The following is an 18837-nucleotide window of genomic DNA, read 5'->3' on the forward strand; positions in this document are numbered from 1 at the left end:
ACCAAGATTTACCATACTTTTCACCACCCCTTAGACTTCCTTCTTGCTCTTCCTCAGTCACTCTCCAAAAGCAACTGCTGGGAGTTCCCATTGTGGCGCAGCAGAAACAAATCTGACTAGTATCCATGAGGATGCGATTTCAATCTCTGGCTGCTCTCAGTGAGTTGGGGATCCAGTGTTGCTGTGGCTGTGGCTGTGGTGTAGGCTGGCAGCTATAGCTCCTGTTGGATCCCAAGCCTGGGAACTTCCCTATGCCGTGGGCGCGGCCTTAAACACAAAGAGCAGAAAAAAAAAAAAAAAGCAACTGCTGATCTGATTTCTGTCACTGTAGGTTAGTCTTGCTGATTCTATTACTTCATATAAAAGGAATGATATGACTTCTTTTGCGCAGTCCAATATGTCTGAGATTCATCTGTGTTGACAATAGTTTGTTCCTATGCAGTAGAGTAGTATTCCATTGCATAAATATACCACAAGTTGTTTATTCCTTCTAATGTTGATGAGCATTTTGAGTATCAACATTTTTTTGCTGTTATGATTAAAACTATAGTGGCATCCTTATAAATCATTATTCTAAGATCTGAATTATTTGGTCGTCTTGTAGGTATTATCTGGCTAGAAAACTGCCAACCAGTTCACCAAAGCATTCATACCATTTTCTGTTTCTACCAGCAATGAATGAGAGTTCTATTTGTTTCACATTTTTGACAGTATTTGGTGTTGTGATGCTTCTTTGTTGTAGCCATCCCAGTGAATGTGTGTAGTGGTATTTTATTTTATTTTATTGTCTCATGATTATGAGCACTGCTCTGTGTGCTCATTGACCATTCGTAGATCTTCTTTTGTGTTGTGCACATTGTTTAACTGCCGATTTGTAGGAATTCTCTCTGTAGTCTGGATATAACTCCTTTGGCAAATATATGTTCTCTGAATATTTTCTTCCAGTCTGTGGCTTGTCTAGTCATTTTCCTAATATTGCCAATTGATGAGTAAAAGTCGTGAATGTTCATGAAGTCTAATTTATCAATTTTTCTTTTATGATTAGTTTTTAAATCCTAAGAAATCTGTATCCTTTGTAATGAGAACGTTCTGTGTTTTATTTTACCGTCTAGAATTTGTTTTTTTGTGTGCGATGTGAGATAGGGATTGAGATAGTCTTTTTATAGCATATTCTTTCCCATTGAATTACTTTTGTGCCTTTCTAAAAAATCAGCTCTAGGTTGTGTTTACAATAGTTAAGAATATTCTTAAGTTTTAAGGCACGGTCAGTTTTCATATCACAGGAAGTCTGACATAATTTTCTGCTTTTAGATTCTATATCTAGCGTCTCACACAGAAGGGAGAATAGACAGAAACAAAAACTAATCAGTACTTATCCAAAAACTAATCAGTACTTATCACTGTCCAAATGTACCTTACACTACAATCACAATTTATCCAGGACCTTAAAAGTCATCTAATCAAACCTCTAACTCCTGATCTTCGCTGCTTCTCTAACTGATGTATTTCCCTGCTTCTGCCTCTCAGCCAGAACCAGAAAGCACCTGGCATCCTCCCTGAGAGCCTACCTGATAGTAGGCTCATGGTATTTTTTCAGTGTTTGAAATGCCTGAAAAATGTAAATTTGCCTTTCTTTAAGAAAAGTCAGTAGTATTTATATTTCCGGCAGTATTTGGGGTGAGTGCCTTTCAATAGCAAACTTGCCTTATAGATTTCCGGTATGATTGGGTAGGTATACAGTTTTCAGGACTGTGTCTTCTGTTTAGAAACAGACATGGTTGTGTTTGCACAAATAGTGTCTATGCGAAATTTTCATTTCATGGTGGTTAAGACTATTTTATAACAACTAACAAAGATTCACCACTACTGCGTTGTGAGGCATGAAGTCACAACTTCCTTCTGGCTTAGTGTTCTTCATGGTAACAATGGTAAATGTAACAGCATTCTGTTTGTTGAAATAGCAAAGTGAGTCTGACACGTTTGTCCTTGTTAGGAAAAGCCTTCAGAACGTGGGAAATGACATTTAACTGTTGTAATAGTCTCTTTTTACTTTTCTTTCAGGAAGAAAACAAAAAATTATTTCTTTGGCAAGTACTATGAAGAACAAAAGTGTTAAATACTTACTTTTTCCCATTTGTAAAAGTCTCTTCTCAGTTCTGATGTAGAATTCAGGAATAGATGGGTAAAAACAGATTTGTTTGGCAGATTACATGAATTCTTTTTTTTTTTTTTAATAATTAAAGTAGAGTGAGTGCTGCAGAGTTGAAGCATTCTATAAGTTTGGGACGGCTGTGAGCATGGAATATTTAGTGGTGTTTTGAGTTTAGAGCACTTGACTTTGGGAGGAGTCAGGAAGAGATAAAGAAAAAAGAACAGTGAAAACATGGCATTTTGATGGTGATTTTAATTTGTGTATATATAATTTCTTCCTTTCTTTCTTTGCCTGGACTTCGGTTGTTACTTTTAAAACCTTCATATTTATTCATTTACTCTTGTGCATTCAAGGACTTCCTATTCACATGAACTTTTCAAAATAGAGAATTTGGTTAGAGGGACATTTGTGCAGGTTTCCATGTATCTTTCCTTTGTGGAGGTGGAAACTGTATCAGATTTAAAAAGAAAAATTGTCCCTTAATAATAAGAATACAGAAGAATAAAATCACATTGTGAAACTAGCATCTTGGTTCCTATGGTGTATATCTGTTGCTCTTAATTAGGTTCAGAAGGCAGATGCAGTGATTCATATGTATGCTTTTCTTATAACTGGTTAAGTCACCATTCAAGATGAAATTTCAATAAAGCTGCATGTGGCAGATGTGAATTCCCTTGGTCTGCTTTAATGGAAGCATTCTTTAGTACAGTCATGTTGAATTGTTATTTTTAATTGTGTCTTGTCAAGTGTCTTCTTTTTAATATCTTTTTAAAGACTTTTTTTGTCAACTACTTGAACCTCATTTTTAATCTTCCTTTCGATTAATTTTTTTCATTTATGTCCTCTCGTTGAAGTTATTTGAAGTAAATATTATTTCTTTTTAGTATCTTGAGATAAAATTTATTTTTAAATTATTAAAATTTTTAAATTATTATTGAGTATTCATGAATATAAAGACTAGGATTTGCGGAGTAAGTTGCCAGTTGCTTCCTAAGTGTTAAGAAAAATCTGTGTTTCGTAGCAGAATGATATTTCAAGCCCCTAAGTGGTTAGCTCTCAGAATAGGAGGGAAGTAATCACAAAATTATGTTGTTACAAAAATGCCTTCTTTCTGTGCTCTCATTCTGTGATTTGGTTCATTTAATATAATTTCTAGTTAATTGCCCCAATCCTGAGGCCTACTCTTTAAGCCTTCCGAATGGCTTTTAAAAACACATATTTACATTTTATAATTATATTTTAACAGTTTAAAAATGCACTGCATAATTCCTTGCTTTCTGAGATAAAATACAATTCTAACTGATGATTTCCTGATATTTCAGGGTCATAATTTTTGTTTGATTACTGTTATATAGTAATCACACCCTCAAGGTCAGTTGGAGAGTGTTTGGGTGTATTCCTTTATCTAAATAAGTTTAGAGAAAATGCATTTAAACAGTAGCGTATTTTCTGAAGTAACCTTCCTTTTTTTTTTTTTTTTTTTTTTAAGTAACCTTACTTTTTAAAACACTTTTTAAATTCACAGCAAGATTGGGCAGAAGATGTAGAGATCTCCCTCCCCCACCCCACAGCTCGCATACTGTCAAATTATTAGCAAGTCCCACCAGATTGATACATTTGTTACAACCTACACTGACACATCATTATCACCTAGAATCCATAGTGTACCTTAGGGTTCACTCTTGGTGTTGTATGTTCCTTAGGTTTGGACAAATTTATAGTGACATGTATCTACCATTATAGTATCATACAGAGTAGTTACACCTTCCTAAGCATCCTCTGTGCTTTACCTAATCATCTCTCTCTCTCTCCAACCCTTGGCAACTGTTGGGTTTTTTTTAACTGTCTCCATAGTTCCATCTTGTCCCGATGCCATATAGTTGAAATCATACAATATGTAGCCTTTTCAGATTGGCTTTTCACCTAGTAATATACATTTCAGGTTCCTCCATGTTTTTTCATGGCTTGATAGCTTTTTTTTTTTTTTTTTTTTTTTTTTTTAAAGTGTTGGATAATATTCCATTGTCTGGAGATACCACTGATTATTTATCCATTCACCCACTGATAGACCTCTTCATTGCTTGGCAGTTCATGGGCCATTATGACTAAAGTTGCTATAAACATTCTTGTGTGGTTTTTGTATAAACATACGTTTTCAACTCCTTTGTGTAAATACCAAGGAGCTCAATTGCCAAATCTTGTAGTATGAGTATGTTTAGTTTTGTAGGCAACTCCCAAACTGTCTTCCAAAGTGGCTGTGTCATTTTGCATTCCTGCCACCAATGAATGAAAATTCTTGTTGCTCCACATCCTCACCAGCATTTGGTATTGTTAGTGTTTTGGTTTTATACCATTCTAATAAATGTCTAGTGTTATCTCATTTTAATAGGCATTTCATGATGCCATATGATATGGAACATTTTTCACTGTGCTTATTTGTCACCTATATATCCTCTTTGGTGAGGCGTCTGTTAAGGTCTTTGGACCATTTTAATCAAGTTGTTTGTTTTCTTATTGTTGAATTTTAAAGGTGCTTTGTATAGTTTCTATAATAGTTTTTTTTATGAGGAGTGTGTTTTGCAAATATTTTCTCCCAATCTGTGGCTCTTTTGATGGTTTCTTTCACAGAGCCAAAGTTTTAATTATAATGAAGTCCATCTCATTAGCTATTTCTTTCATGTGTTGTGCCTGTAGTTTTAAAAACTCAGGATCCTCTAGATTTCTCCTATGTTACATTCCAGGAATTTTATAATTCTGTGTTTTAAATTTAAGTCTCATCCATTTTGGTTAATTTTTGTGAGCAGTATAAGGTCTGTGTCTAGATTCACTGTTTTATATATGGATGTTCAGTTGTTCTTGCACTATTTGTTGAAAAGATTTAGCTTTTCTCCATTATATTATTGCCCTTACTATCTTGTCTGAAATCAGTTGACTGTATTTACATGGATCTGTTTCTGGGCTCTCTATTCTGTTCATTGATCTATTTGTCTATTCTTTTGCCAATACTGTACTATCTTGATTGCTGTAGCTTCACTCTAAATCTTGAAGTACTGTATTTCTTAATACATTTTTTCTCTTCAATTGTATTTTTGCTTTTTATTATTATATGTATGACTTCTACTACTGGCAACACTTTGCTTTTTTCTTGTATTCATTTGCTTCTTCAAGGAGTCAGGAGAACTTTTTTAGGAATCAAACTAATACATGTTCTAGGTTCTGCTGCTCAGAAAACTTTTTTCTTCCTCAGTTCATGATATTGCTATATTAGGTATATGGATTAGTGAGTTATTGCTGCAGATTGTCTTGCATAATTGTGCTTTTCCTCTTTTCTTTTAGGTTTGTGTTTTCACTTCTAAAAACTCATCTTAATTATGTGATTTTGAAAAATGTAAGTGAGCCCAGTGAATCTTGAGGAAGAGTTTTTTTTTTTTTTTTTTTTTTTCTTTTTTCTTTTGTGGGGTGCCAAGGAAAAGTAACTTTTAACACTTTAGAAGAAAATAGAAAGTAAAACTTGTATTTACTTGTGGTGATGTTTATTTTTATTTTTTGGTTTATGTATAAAGAATGGTTTAAATTTTCTTCAGTGAGAATTTTTGTTGTTCAGGCTCTCTTGTCATGCTTGTATTTAATTTAACTTGCATGTCTTCAGCCTTGTTTTATATCTTGCAGGGAAATACACTAATATGTTTATTCTTGTAAGTATCTATGTGCATATTAGAAAGTTTCCTGCTTCTAAATAAGGCTTTTGATTTTTTTTTTTTTTTTGACAGAGGTAAATTTTAGTTAATTTGAAAGGAAAATTTTACAATTGTTGGAAGTTGAATAACAGTTTATTTGAAATAGAAATGTTGCTAGGCAAGTGAGGAATAAAATCAGCTTTAAAAAGAGAAAAATAATTTGAGATGCAGGAGTAGAATTTTTTTTTTGACCACACCCATGACATGTGCAGGTTCCCTGGCAAGGGATCCAAACTGTGCCACAGCTGCAGCCTGTGCCATAGCTGTCGCAATACGGGATCCTTAACCTGCTGTTCCACAAGGGGACTTGATAGAATTTTTATTTTTTAAATTTTTCATTTGAAATTTTTTTTTTTTCTTTTTCGGCTGCTTCGTGGCATATGGAGTTCCTGGGACAGGGATCCAATATGAGCCGCAGTTGCAGCATACACTGCAGCTCTGGCAATGCTGGATCCTTTAACCCCCTGTGCTAGGCCGGGATTGAACCTGTGTCCTGGCACTGAGAGACACCACTGATCCTATTGTGTCATAACAGGAGCTCCTAGAATTTTAAAGTAGAAAAGCATTGCAGAGGTTTTCAGTAAACATTTTATTAACTGATTAGTTCTACCTAGCTTTTTGAAGTGAAATAAGTATAGACATGTGGTTTAGAATCCTGCCTTCCCTTTTTTAGGTGCATAGGTTTTTTGTTTCCTTTTTAATTTTTAAATTATAGTTGATTTACAATATTCTGTCAATTTCTGCTGAACAAAGTGACCCAATTATACATATATATGTTCTTTTTCTCATATTATCTTCTATCATTTTCTGTCACAAGTGATTGGATATAGTTCCCTCTGCTATACAGCAGGACCTCATTGCTTATTCATTCTAAATGTAATGATTTCCATCTACTAAGCCCAAACTCCCAGTCCATCCCCGTCTTTCCCTTTCCTGCGTGGCAACCGCAAGTCTGTTCTCTGTGTCCATAAGTTTATTTCTTTTCTGCTCATCTGTGCCATATTTTAGATTTCCTCATATAAGTGATATCATATATTATTTATCTTTCTCTTTCTGGCTTACTTCAGTTAGTGTGAGAATCTCTGGTTCCATCCATGTTGCTGAAAATGGCATTATTTTGTTCTTTTTTATGGCTGAGTAATATTCCATTGTGTATATATACCACATCTTCTTAATTCGTTCATCTGTGGATGGACATTTAGGTTGTTTCCATGTCTTGGCTATTGTGGATAGTGCTGTAGTAAACATAGGAGTGCATGTATCTTTTTCAGTGAAAGTTTTGTCTGGGAGTTCCTGTTGTGGCTCAGTGGAAACGAATCTGGCTAGCTTCCATGAGGATACAGATTTGATCCCTGGCCTCAATCAGTGGGTTAAGGATCCAGCATTGCTGTGAGCTGTGGTGTAGTTCACAGATGCAGCTCAGATCTGATGTGGCTCTGGCGTAGGCCAGCAGCTACAGCTCTGATTCAACTCCTAGCTTGGGAACCTCCATATGCCATGGGTGCAGCCCTAAAAAGACAAAAAAAAGAAGTTTTGTCCAGATAGATGCCAAGGAGTGGGATTGCTGGATCATATGGTAGTTCTGTATGATCCAAAAAACTAAACTGTATTTAGTTTTCTGAGGTACCTTCATACTGTTTTCCATAGTGGTTGTACCAATTTACATTCCCATCAAGAGTGTAGGAGGGTTCCCTTTTCTTTACACCCTCTCCAGCCTGTTGTTTGTATACTTATTAATGATAGCCATTCTGATTAGTGTGTGGCGTACCCCACTGTAGTTTTGATTTCCATTTCTCTAACAGTTAATGATGATGAACATTTTTTTCATGTACCTGTTGGCCCAGAGGAGAACATAGGCAAAATATTATCTGACATTAACAGTAAATGTTTCCTTAGGTCAGTCTCCCAAAGCAATAGAAATAAAAACAAAAATAAACAAATGGGACCTAATCAAACTCACAAGCTTTTGCATAGCAAAGGAAACCATAAAAAAAAAAAAAAAAAAGATGAAAAGACAACCTGCAGAATGGGAAAAAAAATAGTTGAAACGATGCAACTGACAAGGACTTAATCTCCAAAATATACAAACAACTCATATAGTTCCATAGCCAAAAACCAAACAACCCAATTGAAAAATGGGCAGAAGACCTAAATAGACATTTCTCCAAAGAAGACATGGATGGCCAATAGGTTCATAGTTTTAGCTAATCACAACTATTCTGAGCCTTAGTTTCTTTTTTTGCTTTTAGGGCCTCACCTGTGGTATATGGAGGTTCCCAAGCTAGGGGTCGAATCAACTGCTGGCCTACACCACAGCCATAGCAACACAGGATCCGAGCTGCATCTGCGACCTACACCACATCTGAGCCTTAGTTTCTTAATGTGTGATTACTGATACTTTGAGTGTAGCTGTAATTTTAAAAGATCATCTTGATGAAGCACTGACATATACTAGGCTCATAATATAGTGTTGCTTGTGTTTATTTAATGTGATACATGTATTACTGAAGAGCAAAATTTTAATTGACTATTTACATAACTTTTAAATTTATTTGAGAACTTATTTAAAAGAATCCTCAATGGTATCTACTATAAGGAAAATTGTCACTTTTTAATTTCTTAGTTGCTCATAGCAAGCATTCCTATAAGAAGGATTCATGGCTTTTGAGAAAAACATCCATTTTCAAACAAGTCTTTGTAGTTAAGTGCTTTAAAAATGTGAACAGGGTTTAAGAAGAGCACAGTTAGCTTTGGAAGATTTTTTTTTCGTCTAATACAACCTTTAAAAACCAGAGGAAGTATTCCGTAGTTACTGTGATTGAAAGAGAAAGCTTTCCCCATGACTTCTATTACTTACTACATGGTGAACTTTACTTCCAAATTTGTCAGTTGGTGATAGAACACAAAGAAAAGAATTATGAGGGTAAGGAGCATTTCAGACTGAGTTTCAGTGGTAGGTTTATTTTACCAGATTGTGTTTATGGCTTGAAGTTTTAAATACTTTGTAGGTTATGAGACTAATACTGTTCTCTGAGACAGGCATATATACAAGGTTACCTTATGATTGCGCTTGTTGTCACCATGATAAATAAATCATCTCCCTCCATCCCTGCCAGCTTGTATTGAATTCAAAGGAGAACTGCCTTTATGATGAGTTCCTCTCCTTACAAAGAATCCTACTGTAGGGATATTTGTCCTTTGGTATCCAGGAATTGATGCCAGGACCCCTGCGGATGCCAAAATCCCAGAATTCTCAAGCCCTTTAAATAAAATTGTGTAGTATTTTCACATAACTTACATTCTCACATATACTTTAAATCATCTCTAGTTTACTTGTAATAACTAATATAATGTAAATGCTATGTAAATAGTTGTCAGCCCACAACAAATTCAAGTTTAGTTTTAAATTAATTTTCCAGTTGTTCAAAGCTGGTATAGAAATAAAATTGATTTTTGTAGATTACTTAGGATTTTCTACATATGCAATCATATTGTCTGCAAAGAAAAATAATTTCACTTATTCATTTACAATCTGAGTATCTTTTAATTTTTGCTTTCTTTTTTTGTACGGACTAAAACTTCCACTACGTCATGAATGGAAAATGTGAAAGTGAACACCCTTGCTTTTTTCCTGATATTAGGGATGCCTTTCACCATGTAGGAATTATGTCATTTGTAGGTTTTTCATAGAAGTCCTTTGTCAGAATGAAGAAATATCCTTCTGTTTCTCCTTTAATGAGAGTTTTTAAAATCTTAAATGCATGTTAGATACTCTCAAGTGCTTTCTCTGTATCTGCTGAGATGATCTTATGCTTTATATCTTTTCTTCTGTTAATATGGAGAATTGCATTGATTGATTTTTGAAAACTAAACCAACCTCAAATTGATAGAATGAACTTTCCTTAATCGTGGTGTACTATCTTTTTAAGGATTTTGAACCTGTGTTGATGAGACATATTTCCTGTAGTGTTCTTTGGTTGTAATGCCTTTGTCTGGTTTTGGTAACAGGGTAATGAATTGAGTTGGGAAGGGTTTCCTTCTTTTCTGTTTCCTGAAAGAATTTGTGTAGAAATGGTATTGTTCTTTAACTCTTTAATAGAATTTACCAGTGATGGCATCTGGGCTCTGGATTATATTTTGGGAAGATTTTAAATTAGAAATTAAATTTGTTTCATTGGTATTGAGCTATTCACCTGTTTTTTGGAGGCAATTTTGGTAATTTATAGTTTTCAAGGTATTTGTTCATTTTATCTGATTTGTAGAATTAATTGCTATAAGATTAGTTCATAATATTCCTTTATCTTCCTTCTAGGTCTATAGGGTCTGTCCTGATGCCCCCTTGTTGCCCTTTATATTAGTAATTTGTGTTTTCTTTCCTTTATCCTAATGAGCTGATTAATTTCAGTGAACTTTTCAGATAATCGGTTTTTGATCCCAATGTTTTTCTCTATTGGTTGTCTGTTTTTCATTTATCATTACTTTTTTTTTCCCTTCTTATTTTGGATTGTCTTGGCATAGACATAGGTAAGCAAATCTTAATACAGAGTCCTGGAATAGATCTATATATAGGTGCTCAATTTTTCTTTTCTTTTCTTTTTTTCACTGCACCTGTGGCATATGGAAGTTCCCAGGCTAGGGGTCAAATTGAAGCTACAGCTGCAGGCCTACGTCACAGCCATGGCAATGTAGACCTGAGCTGCCTCTGTGACCTATGTCTCGGCTCGTGGCAATACTGAATCCTTAACCCACTGAGCAAGGCCAGGGATTGAATCAATGTCCTCATGGATACTAGTCGGGTTCTTAACTCACTGAGCCACAGTAGTAACTCTGGTGCTCAGTTAATTTTTGAAGATGGTGCAAAAGTAATTCAAGGGGGTAAAGATGACCTTGTCAAGAAGTTGTGGGAGTTCCTTTCGTGGCGCAGTGGTTAACGAATCCGACTAAGAACCATGAGGTTGCGGGTTCGGTCCCTGCCCTTGCTCAGTGGGTTAACGATCCGGCGTTGCCGTGAGCTGTGGTGTAGGTTGCAGACGCGGCTCGGATCCTGCATTGCTGTGGCTCTGGCCTAGGCTGGCAGCTACAGCTCTGATTAGACCCCTAGCCTGGGAACCTCCATATGCTGTGGGAGCAGCCCAAGAAATGGCAAAAAAAAAAAAAAAAAAAAAAAAAAAAAAAGACGTTGTATGAGAATAACTAGGTATCAGTATTGAAAAAAAGGAATCTAAACTCTTAGCCTATGACAAAAGCAAAAAGAAAGAAAAAATTCAAACGAATCACAGATTTATATGTTAGAACCAGAACTATAGAATTTTTTGAAGGAAAAATAGGGTAAAATCATTGTGACCTTAGGGTAGTCAAAGTTTTTCTAATGAAAACATTAATAAATAACAAACAATAAAATAACAACAAAAAATACCAATAAATTGAATTTCATCTAAATGTAAACTTCTCTTCTTTGAAAGATACCGTTGAGACTATGAAAACAGGAAGCTATCGTGTAAACGTGTTTGTGGGATTTATATATGAAAATGATTTGTATCCAAGATATGCAAACAGCTTTTACAGCTTTAGAAGACAAATAGTACAATTAAAAATGGGTAAAATATATGGACATGTCACAAAAAGATATATGAATGACCATTAAAACACGTAAAACAATGTTCAAAACGTCAATCGCCAGTAAAATTCAAATTAAATCATAATGAGCAAATACTTCATGGCCATTAGCATGCCTAATTTGAAAGACTGACCATACTAAATATTGGACCGGCTTTGAAGCAACTGGAAGTCTCATGCATGGCTGGTGGAAATAAAATGGCACAACCTTTTTGGAAAACAGTGTAGAAATTTCTTAGGAAGTTACATGTAGACTTTCCATATGGCACAGTAATCCCACTCCCGGATATTTACCCAAGATATATAAAAACATATGTTCATACAAAGACTTGTAGAAGAACATTCATAACAACTTTATTCACAGTAACTCAAAACTGAAAGTCAGAGGTCCATCAGTAGGTAAATGGATAAATATATTGTGGCAATAAAAAGTAATGAGGTATTAATGCACAAAGAACATGAATGAATCTTAAAAACACTATGCTGAGGGAAAGAATCTGGATACAGGAGTCTGTACTATATGATCCTATTCATGTGAAACTCTATAAAAAAATCAGATTTACTATAGAGTGACAGAAAACAAATAAATGATTGAAGCCAGGGGAGGAAGAGACTGTGAGGGTTCAAGGGAATCTTTTGGAGTGTTGGAAACTTTAAAAAAATTTTTTTATTGTCATTTCCCCAATACAATTTTTTTTTTCTACTGTACAGCATGGTGACCCAGTTAGACATACATGTGTACATTCTTTTTTCTCCCATTATCATGCTCCATCATAAGTGACTAGACATAGTTCCCAGTGCTACACAGCAGGATCTGATTGCTAATCCATTCCAAAAGCAATAGTTTGCATCTATTAATCGCAGGCTCCCAATCCATCCCACTCCTTCCTCCTCCCCCTTGGCAACCACAAGTCTATTCTCCAAGTCCATGATTTTCTAGGAAACATTTCTTGACTGTGGTGGTACTTGGTTGTGTATTGTCAAATTTATCAAACTGTACCCTTTTGTAAGTGTATTTCATTGTATGTGAAATTATACTTAAGTAAAAGAGTTTCTTTTTTTAGTGCTGATCAAATCTGGCTATATTTCAAAATCATCTGCTAAGCTTTATAAAATGTATATTATTTTATCCTATGTCATACTCAAGGAATCAATGCCCAACTTCAGGCCTGCCTATTTGAGGTTCTTAAAGAGTTTCAGAGTTGATAATGATTCTTACAGGGACTTAAGAATTTTTTTTTTTTTTTTTTTTTTTTGCTTTGCTTGACTTTTCATTCTTAAGTCTCCCAGAACCTAATAAAGTAAAATTTTAGTTATAAAAGGCATTACTGATCTTTTCCCTGTTATTCACATCCCTCTTTCATTAACATCTTTAAAAGAACTTCAGGTCTATTTTACTTATTTGAAAAATATGTTATTTTTAACAGCATGTGCATACATTATTAAGATATAACATATAAGAAAAATTCTGGTTATATCACATTTTTGAGTATATGAAATGAGCAGTTGAAGTGTCCTGTCTAGTCCTCCAGTTTTACATGCTTGATTACTAATGATTTGATGTGTATTCTTCTAGCTATTTCCCTATGCTTATAGAAAAGAGACATAATCAGTTAATATAGGGACAAATCTAATATTCCAGGTTTTTAAGTCATCATTTGTGTATTTAAATGGGTAAAATATTTAAGTAGTATGTGTTGAGTGGCTGCTTCCTGGCAGCTGTTAGAGTAAATCCTGAGACTCTTGAGCCAAAGAGACATCTGTACTTCTGTGATATTGTCAGGTGGGAGGATAGATATTAATGAAATAAAAATACAAACATATATATTAAAACTGTTAGCAAGTGTTAGGGAAGACAGTTACAGAGTGTTGTAAGATTACATAGTAAAAATTAAAACCCTTTTGAGCCTTTTACCCTCGTTCAGATCCATGCTTTACAAAGTCTGCTTTTTTGATAGCATTTAGTACTGCTTGGATAGTATTGAGTATTCATTTGGATGAAACATTTTGGATTTGAACAGCTTCTTTTTTTTAACTTTTTTTTTATTACTCAAATGAATTTATCACATCTGTGGTTATATAATGATCATAACAATCCAATTTCACAGGATTTCCATCCCATAACCCAAGCGCATCCCCCCACCCTCCAAACTGTCTCTTCCGGAGACCATAAGATTTTCAAAGAGTCTGTTAGTCTGCAGGTTTGTATTATTTTAAGATACTAAGAAAACTAAGTACCTAAGTAACAAGAAATTGAAAATAATTCACTCAGCAAATATTTATAAGTACCTCCCTGAGTCTTGGTCTGTGATTACCACTCAGTTATATGTTAAACAATGCTTTTTTACTAGAACAATGGCAACTCGAAAAAATGGCAATTTGTTCTGGCAGAATATTTTTGGTGATGTCAGAGGGGTTATTGCTGTTGGAATGCGTCAAACACAAGTGCTTTAAAAACATATTACACGAAATACTAATTGTATTTAATATTAATGGAGAATGTGTGGAATGGAATTTTTGTTTAGGAAATGAAGGGCTAAATTAAGTTAAACATTTTTAGCTCTAGGTGTTTTCAGAACTTTTAATATGTTACCTTTTGAATAATTTAAGATGGAGCTATAGTACATAGTGACTCTTTTTGATCATGGAACCCTTTCCCTCTTGCCTTATATTTCTATGAACAGATATTTAAGGAAAGAAATTTCCAATAAAATCTAAAAAAATCACAGTGATATATTTTAAAGATGGATGATAGTTTTAATGTTAAAAACATTACTATTTAGACATGGTTTTTGTCTCTTATAAGTACCAGATCTGCATTTTATAGTTATATGCTGAACTTTGGGGAATTAATTTGTATATAAGGAAAGAATCATTTCTCCATTTTTGCATCCTTAACTGGGAGAGAAAAATGAAATTTATGTTTCGTTTCTATTTCAGAACAAAGTAGAAGAGATGACTTAGAAGCTTTAGGTCATATGTTCATGTATTTTCTGAGAGGCAGTCTTCCTTGGCAAGGTTTAAAGGTAATTATTTTTGTGCTTCCTTATTAAATTCCATAAATTGTTAGTATCCTCTCTTCTAAGTGTTTAATTTTAAAATTACTTCTCAGGATTTTTTTCCTTCTGTTATAGGCAGACACATTAAAAGAGAGGTATCAGAAAATTGGAGATACAAAACGAGCCACACCAATAGAAGTGTTATGTGAAAATTTTCCAGGTAATGAATAATGTACATCGATACATGTGCTCATACACAGAAAACTAGAACTTTTAATTTCATTGCTTAAGTTTATAAATACTTTTTTCAGTGCTTAAAAAATATGAATTAAAAGATGTTAGTATTTGATACATAGATCACAGAAGCAATTTTCATATTTGCTTTGTAAGATGGTGTTGATAGAAGAAAATGCATCTTTTAATACTGTTGACCAGTACCAGCTAAGGTAATATTTTCTTCAGGGACAGACTTTTAATAAGTTAAAATATTTGCTGAGAAATACCATTTATAAAGAGTTGGTGTATAATATTAGTCATTTTAGTCTCAGTGTCAAGTTCAAAGGAGGTGTGTGATGTATGATTTAGTTTAGTTTTCCAAATACAGTAAAATTGTACCAACCTTATGACTTTTAGGCTAATTTTATATTGAGGAGTCTAATGGAGATAGTTTTACTCTCATGTAGATTTTTGGCAACTTACACAAACCAGCAAAATACCTGCTGTGATTTATGGAATGACATTAAGTTAAAAGAGACCCAAACTTGAAGATAGATGATGGAGTTTCTATCCCACTTCAGTATTTACAGGTTCTCCCATACGATACTATCATTAATACCATCAGCAGCATAATCTCAGATAGCCCTTTCTCAAGTTTGCTTATATTCATTGACAGCAAATTTAATTCTATATTTTTCTTTTTTGTTGTAACATCTAGAACTGGAACATTAAAAAAAAAAGTATCTTGGTTAATGCTACAAACACTTTAGGTGTAGGCAGATTGGCTGTATTTCATTAAGAAGAGTATATAAATTTCTGCAGGAAAAATGGGGGTGTCAAGGTAAATTAGCCAGGTGATGAGCTTGAAAGTAGAATGGTGGGAGATTCACCACATGACTGGATCACTGGGTGAATCCACTTTCATGCCTCTTGGGCTGTGCATAATCCTCTTCTTCTGGCTGCCATAATAAATTGAATTAAAAAGCAGCTAGGGGAGTTCCCTTTGTGTTGTTCAGTGGGTTACAAACCGGACTAGCATCCACAGGATGCTGGTTTGATCCCTGGCCTCGCTCAGTGGGTTAAGGATCCAGCATTGCCATGAATTGGGAGGTAGGTCGCAGGTACAGCTCGGATCCCACGTTGCTGTGGCTATAGTGTAGACTGACAGCTGCAGCTCCCCTAGCCTAGAAACTTCCATATGCTGCAGGTGCAGCCCTAAAAAGAAAAAAGAAAAAAGCAGCTAGATGTAACCTACCATCTCTTATTACAATGCTTGCATGGGGAAATACTGTTTTACTAACGACCGTTTTACCTATTAAATTTTATGGCTTTTTCTTTCTTTTTATTTCTGGAAAATATGACCTTTTAAAAAAATGCATATCTCTAATACATTTGGGAATTTAACAGGATGCAAAAGTTTATGTATTACCAAATAATTGTTAATTTTATGACCAGAAATTTAGTGGAGAATTAAACGCCTCTTGTATTAAATTTCCGAGATACGCTTTAGCTTTATGTTGCTCTGTCACTTGGTGAGCATACTGTTCATAGCCAGGGTTAGGAATTGAAATCCTCTATTGGTCAGTTGGTATGTGTTACTCATTCTAAGAACATCCAGCAAGCTAGCACAAATGTTTTCATATATAAATTAATTTCCACCAATATTTAAAATAATTTTTAAAAAGTATGAGCCAGGTATGGTGTTTTGTGGTTAAATAATGATGCATTATTAAGTTGCTGTTTCAACCTCTAATACTATCCTAAGTTTCTATTAAGAATAATATGTAAAAGAAGCATTTTAGTTTTTCCTAATAAAATGAAGCAAAAATAATGTTTGTTTAATGTCTCATTTCACTTTTGTTCCTATTTCCTTTTCTCATTTCTTTCTGCCCTTTTTTTCATTGTAAGTTCATAATACTTAAATTTTAGTAGAATTTTGCTACTTTTTCGTGTTTTTATACTATGTGCTTCTAGATATTTATACTTATAGTATTAATGGGTATATAGGAAAGTTTAATCAGAATAGTTTTAAATTCCTTTCTAGAAGAAATGGCAACATATCTTCGTTATGTAAGAAGGCTAGATTTTTTTGAAAAACCAGACTATGACTACCTAAGAAAGCTTTTTACTGACTTATTTGATCGAAAAGGATATATGTTTGATTATGAATATGACTGGATTGGTAAACAGTTGGTGAGTATTCTATGCAGTATAATAAAAATAAAGAATTATTTGTTGTACTTACTTTCTTTTTCACAGTATAGTTTCTTCACTTGAAAAGGGTTAAGAACAAATATTTTTATTTTGAAATATATCTGAATTACAATATTACATTAGTTTTAGGTGTATAATCTAGTGATTCAATATTTTATAGATTATATTCCATTTAAATTTATTACAAAATAATAGGTATATTTTTCTGTGCTATGTAGTATATCCTTGTTGCTCATTTTTATACATAATAGTTTGTGTCTCTTAATCGCATACCCCTATCTTGCCCTTATCCCCTTCCTTCTCCTCACTGGTAACCAGTGGTTTGTTATCTATATCTGTGAGTCTCTTTCTTTTTTGTTATATTCGCTATATATAAGGGGTTTTTTCCTTTTGTTTTTTTCAGATTCCACATATCAGAGATAACATAGAATATTTATCTTTCTTTGACTTATTTCACTAAGGATGATACTCTCTAGGTCCATCCACCTTGTTGCAAATTGCAGAATTTCATTCTTTTTCATAGGTGAATAATATTCTGTGGTGTGTGTGTGTGTGTGTGTGTGTGTGTGTGTGTGTGTGTACAGCACATCTTTATCCATTCATCTGTTCACGGGCACTTAGGTTGCTTCAATATCTTGACTGTTGTAAGTAATGCTGTTATGAACATTGGGGTGCCTGTATCTTTTCAAATTAATGTTTTTGTTTTCTTTGGGTATATACCCTGCTGTCGAATTGCTGGATCATGTGAGAGTTCTGTTTTAGGTTTTTTGAGGGATCTCCATACTCTTTGCCATAATGGCTGTACCAATTTAAATTCCTCCTAACAGAGCACAAGGTTCCTTTTTCTCTACATCCTTCCTAACACTTGTTATTTCTTTTCTTTTCAATAATGGCCATTTTGACAGATGTGAGATGATATCTTTTTATAGTTTTGATTTGCACTTCTCTGATAATAAGCAATGTTGAGCATTTTTTTGGTATCCCTGTTGACCTTCTGTATATCTTTGGGAAAATGTTACTCAGGTTTCCTGCCCATTTTAAAATTGGGCTTTTTGTGTTTTCTAGTATTGAGTTATATGAGCCATTTATAAATTGTGGATATTAACTTCTTGTCAGTCAGATCATCTGCAGGTTTTTCCTCCCATTCATTAGGTTGTCTCTTCATTTGGTCAGTGGTTTTCTTTGCTTACAAAAGGTTTTAAGTTTAATTAGGTCCCATTTGTTTATTTTTGTTTTTGCTTCTTATGCCTTTGGAGATAGTTCCAAAAACATTGCTATAATTTATGTCAGTGAGTGTTCTGCCTGTGTTCTCTTCTAGGAGTTTTATGGTTCCAGGTCTTACATTTAGATCTTTAATTCATTTGGAGTTTATTTTTGTATGCAATGTGAGGAAATGTTCTAATCTCATTCTTTTACATGTAGCTGCCAGTTTTCCTATCACCACTTGCTGAAGAGACTGTCTTTTCTCCATTTATATATTCTTGCCTCCTCTGTCAGGTTAATTGACTGACCTTAGGTGTGCTTTCTATTCTGTTTTGTTGATCTGTGTGTCTGTTTTTGTGTCAGTACCATGCTGTTTTGATTAGTATAGCTTCATAATATAGTCTGAAGCCAGGGAGTGTGATACCTCCAGCTTCGTTTTTTCTCAAGATTGCATTGGTGTTTTGGAGTCTTTTATGGTTCCATATAAATGTTAGGCTTATTTGAGAATAAATAATTTTTAAAGGGTTCATTTTATTTTTTTAATGGAAATTTCAGGTAGCACAGTATAAAAATTACTCTTTGAGTTTTGTAAAAGCCCTACATTGGGGAATTTGCCTTTTAGAATGATAAGTTATTTTGAACTTTTTACTTCTGATTTAGTTCTTAATATCAAATATACTTTTAAAAATATAGTATTTTA

The 18837-nt window shown here is 34.0% G+C and overlaps 1 protein-coding gene across 24 annotated transcripts in view; it reads left to right on the top strand.

Moving 5' to 3' along the window:
- Nucleotides 1-18837, top strand: part of CSNK1G3 (casein kinase 1 gamma 3) — a 112783-nt gene that overhangs the window by 67546 nt on the left and 26400 nt on the right. For 13 of the 24 annotated variants that reach the window (XR_014838674.1, XR_014838675.1, XR_014838676.1 and 10 more), the window contains 3 exons: nucleotides 14446-14531; nucleotides 14640-14724; nucleotides 16765-16913. Coding sequence is in view for 19 of the 24 variants with exons in the window: in XM_021084688.2 (XP_020940347.1) it covers nucleotides 14446-14531; nucleotides 14640-14724; nucleotides 16765-16913 (320 nt within the window). In the remaining 5 variants the exon portion in view is untranslated. The remainder of the gene's footprint in view (nucleotides 1-14445; nucleotides 14532-14639; nucleotides 14725-16764; nucleotides 16914-18837) is intronic. The other 11 variants (XR_014838678.1, XR_014838677.1, XM_021084692.2 and 8 more) reach the window with 1 other exon arrangement.

Source organism: Sus scrofa, chromosome 2 (assembly GCF_054392235.1).
Source record: "Sus scrofa isolate SSC_HxYL_T2T_F1_AM1 chromosome 2, Sscrofa_HxYL_maternal_Yorkshire_Landrace_v2.0, whole genome shotgun sequence".
In the NCBI taxonomy this organism is placed as follows: Eukaryota; Metazoa; Chordata; class Mammalia; order Artiodactyla; family Suidae; genus Sus; species Sus scrofa.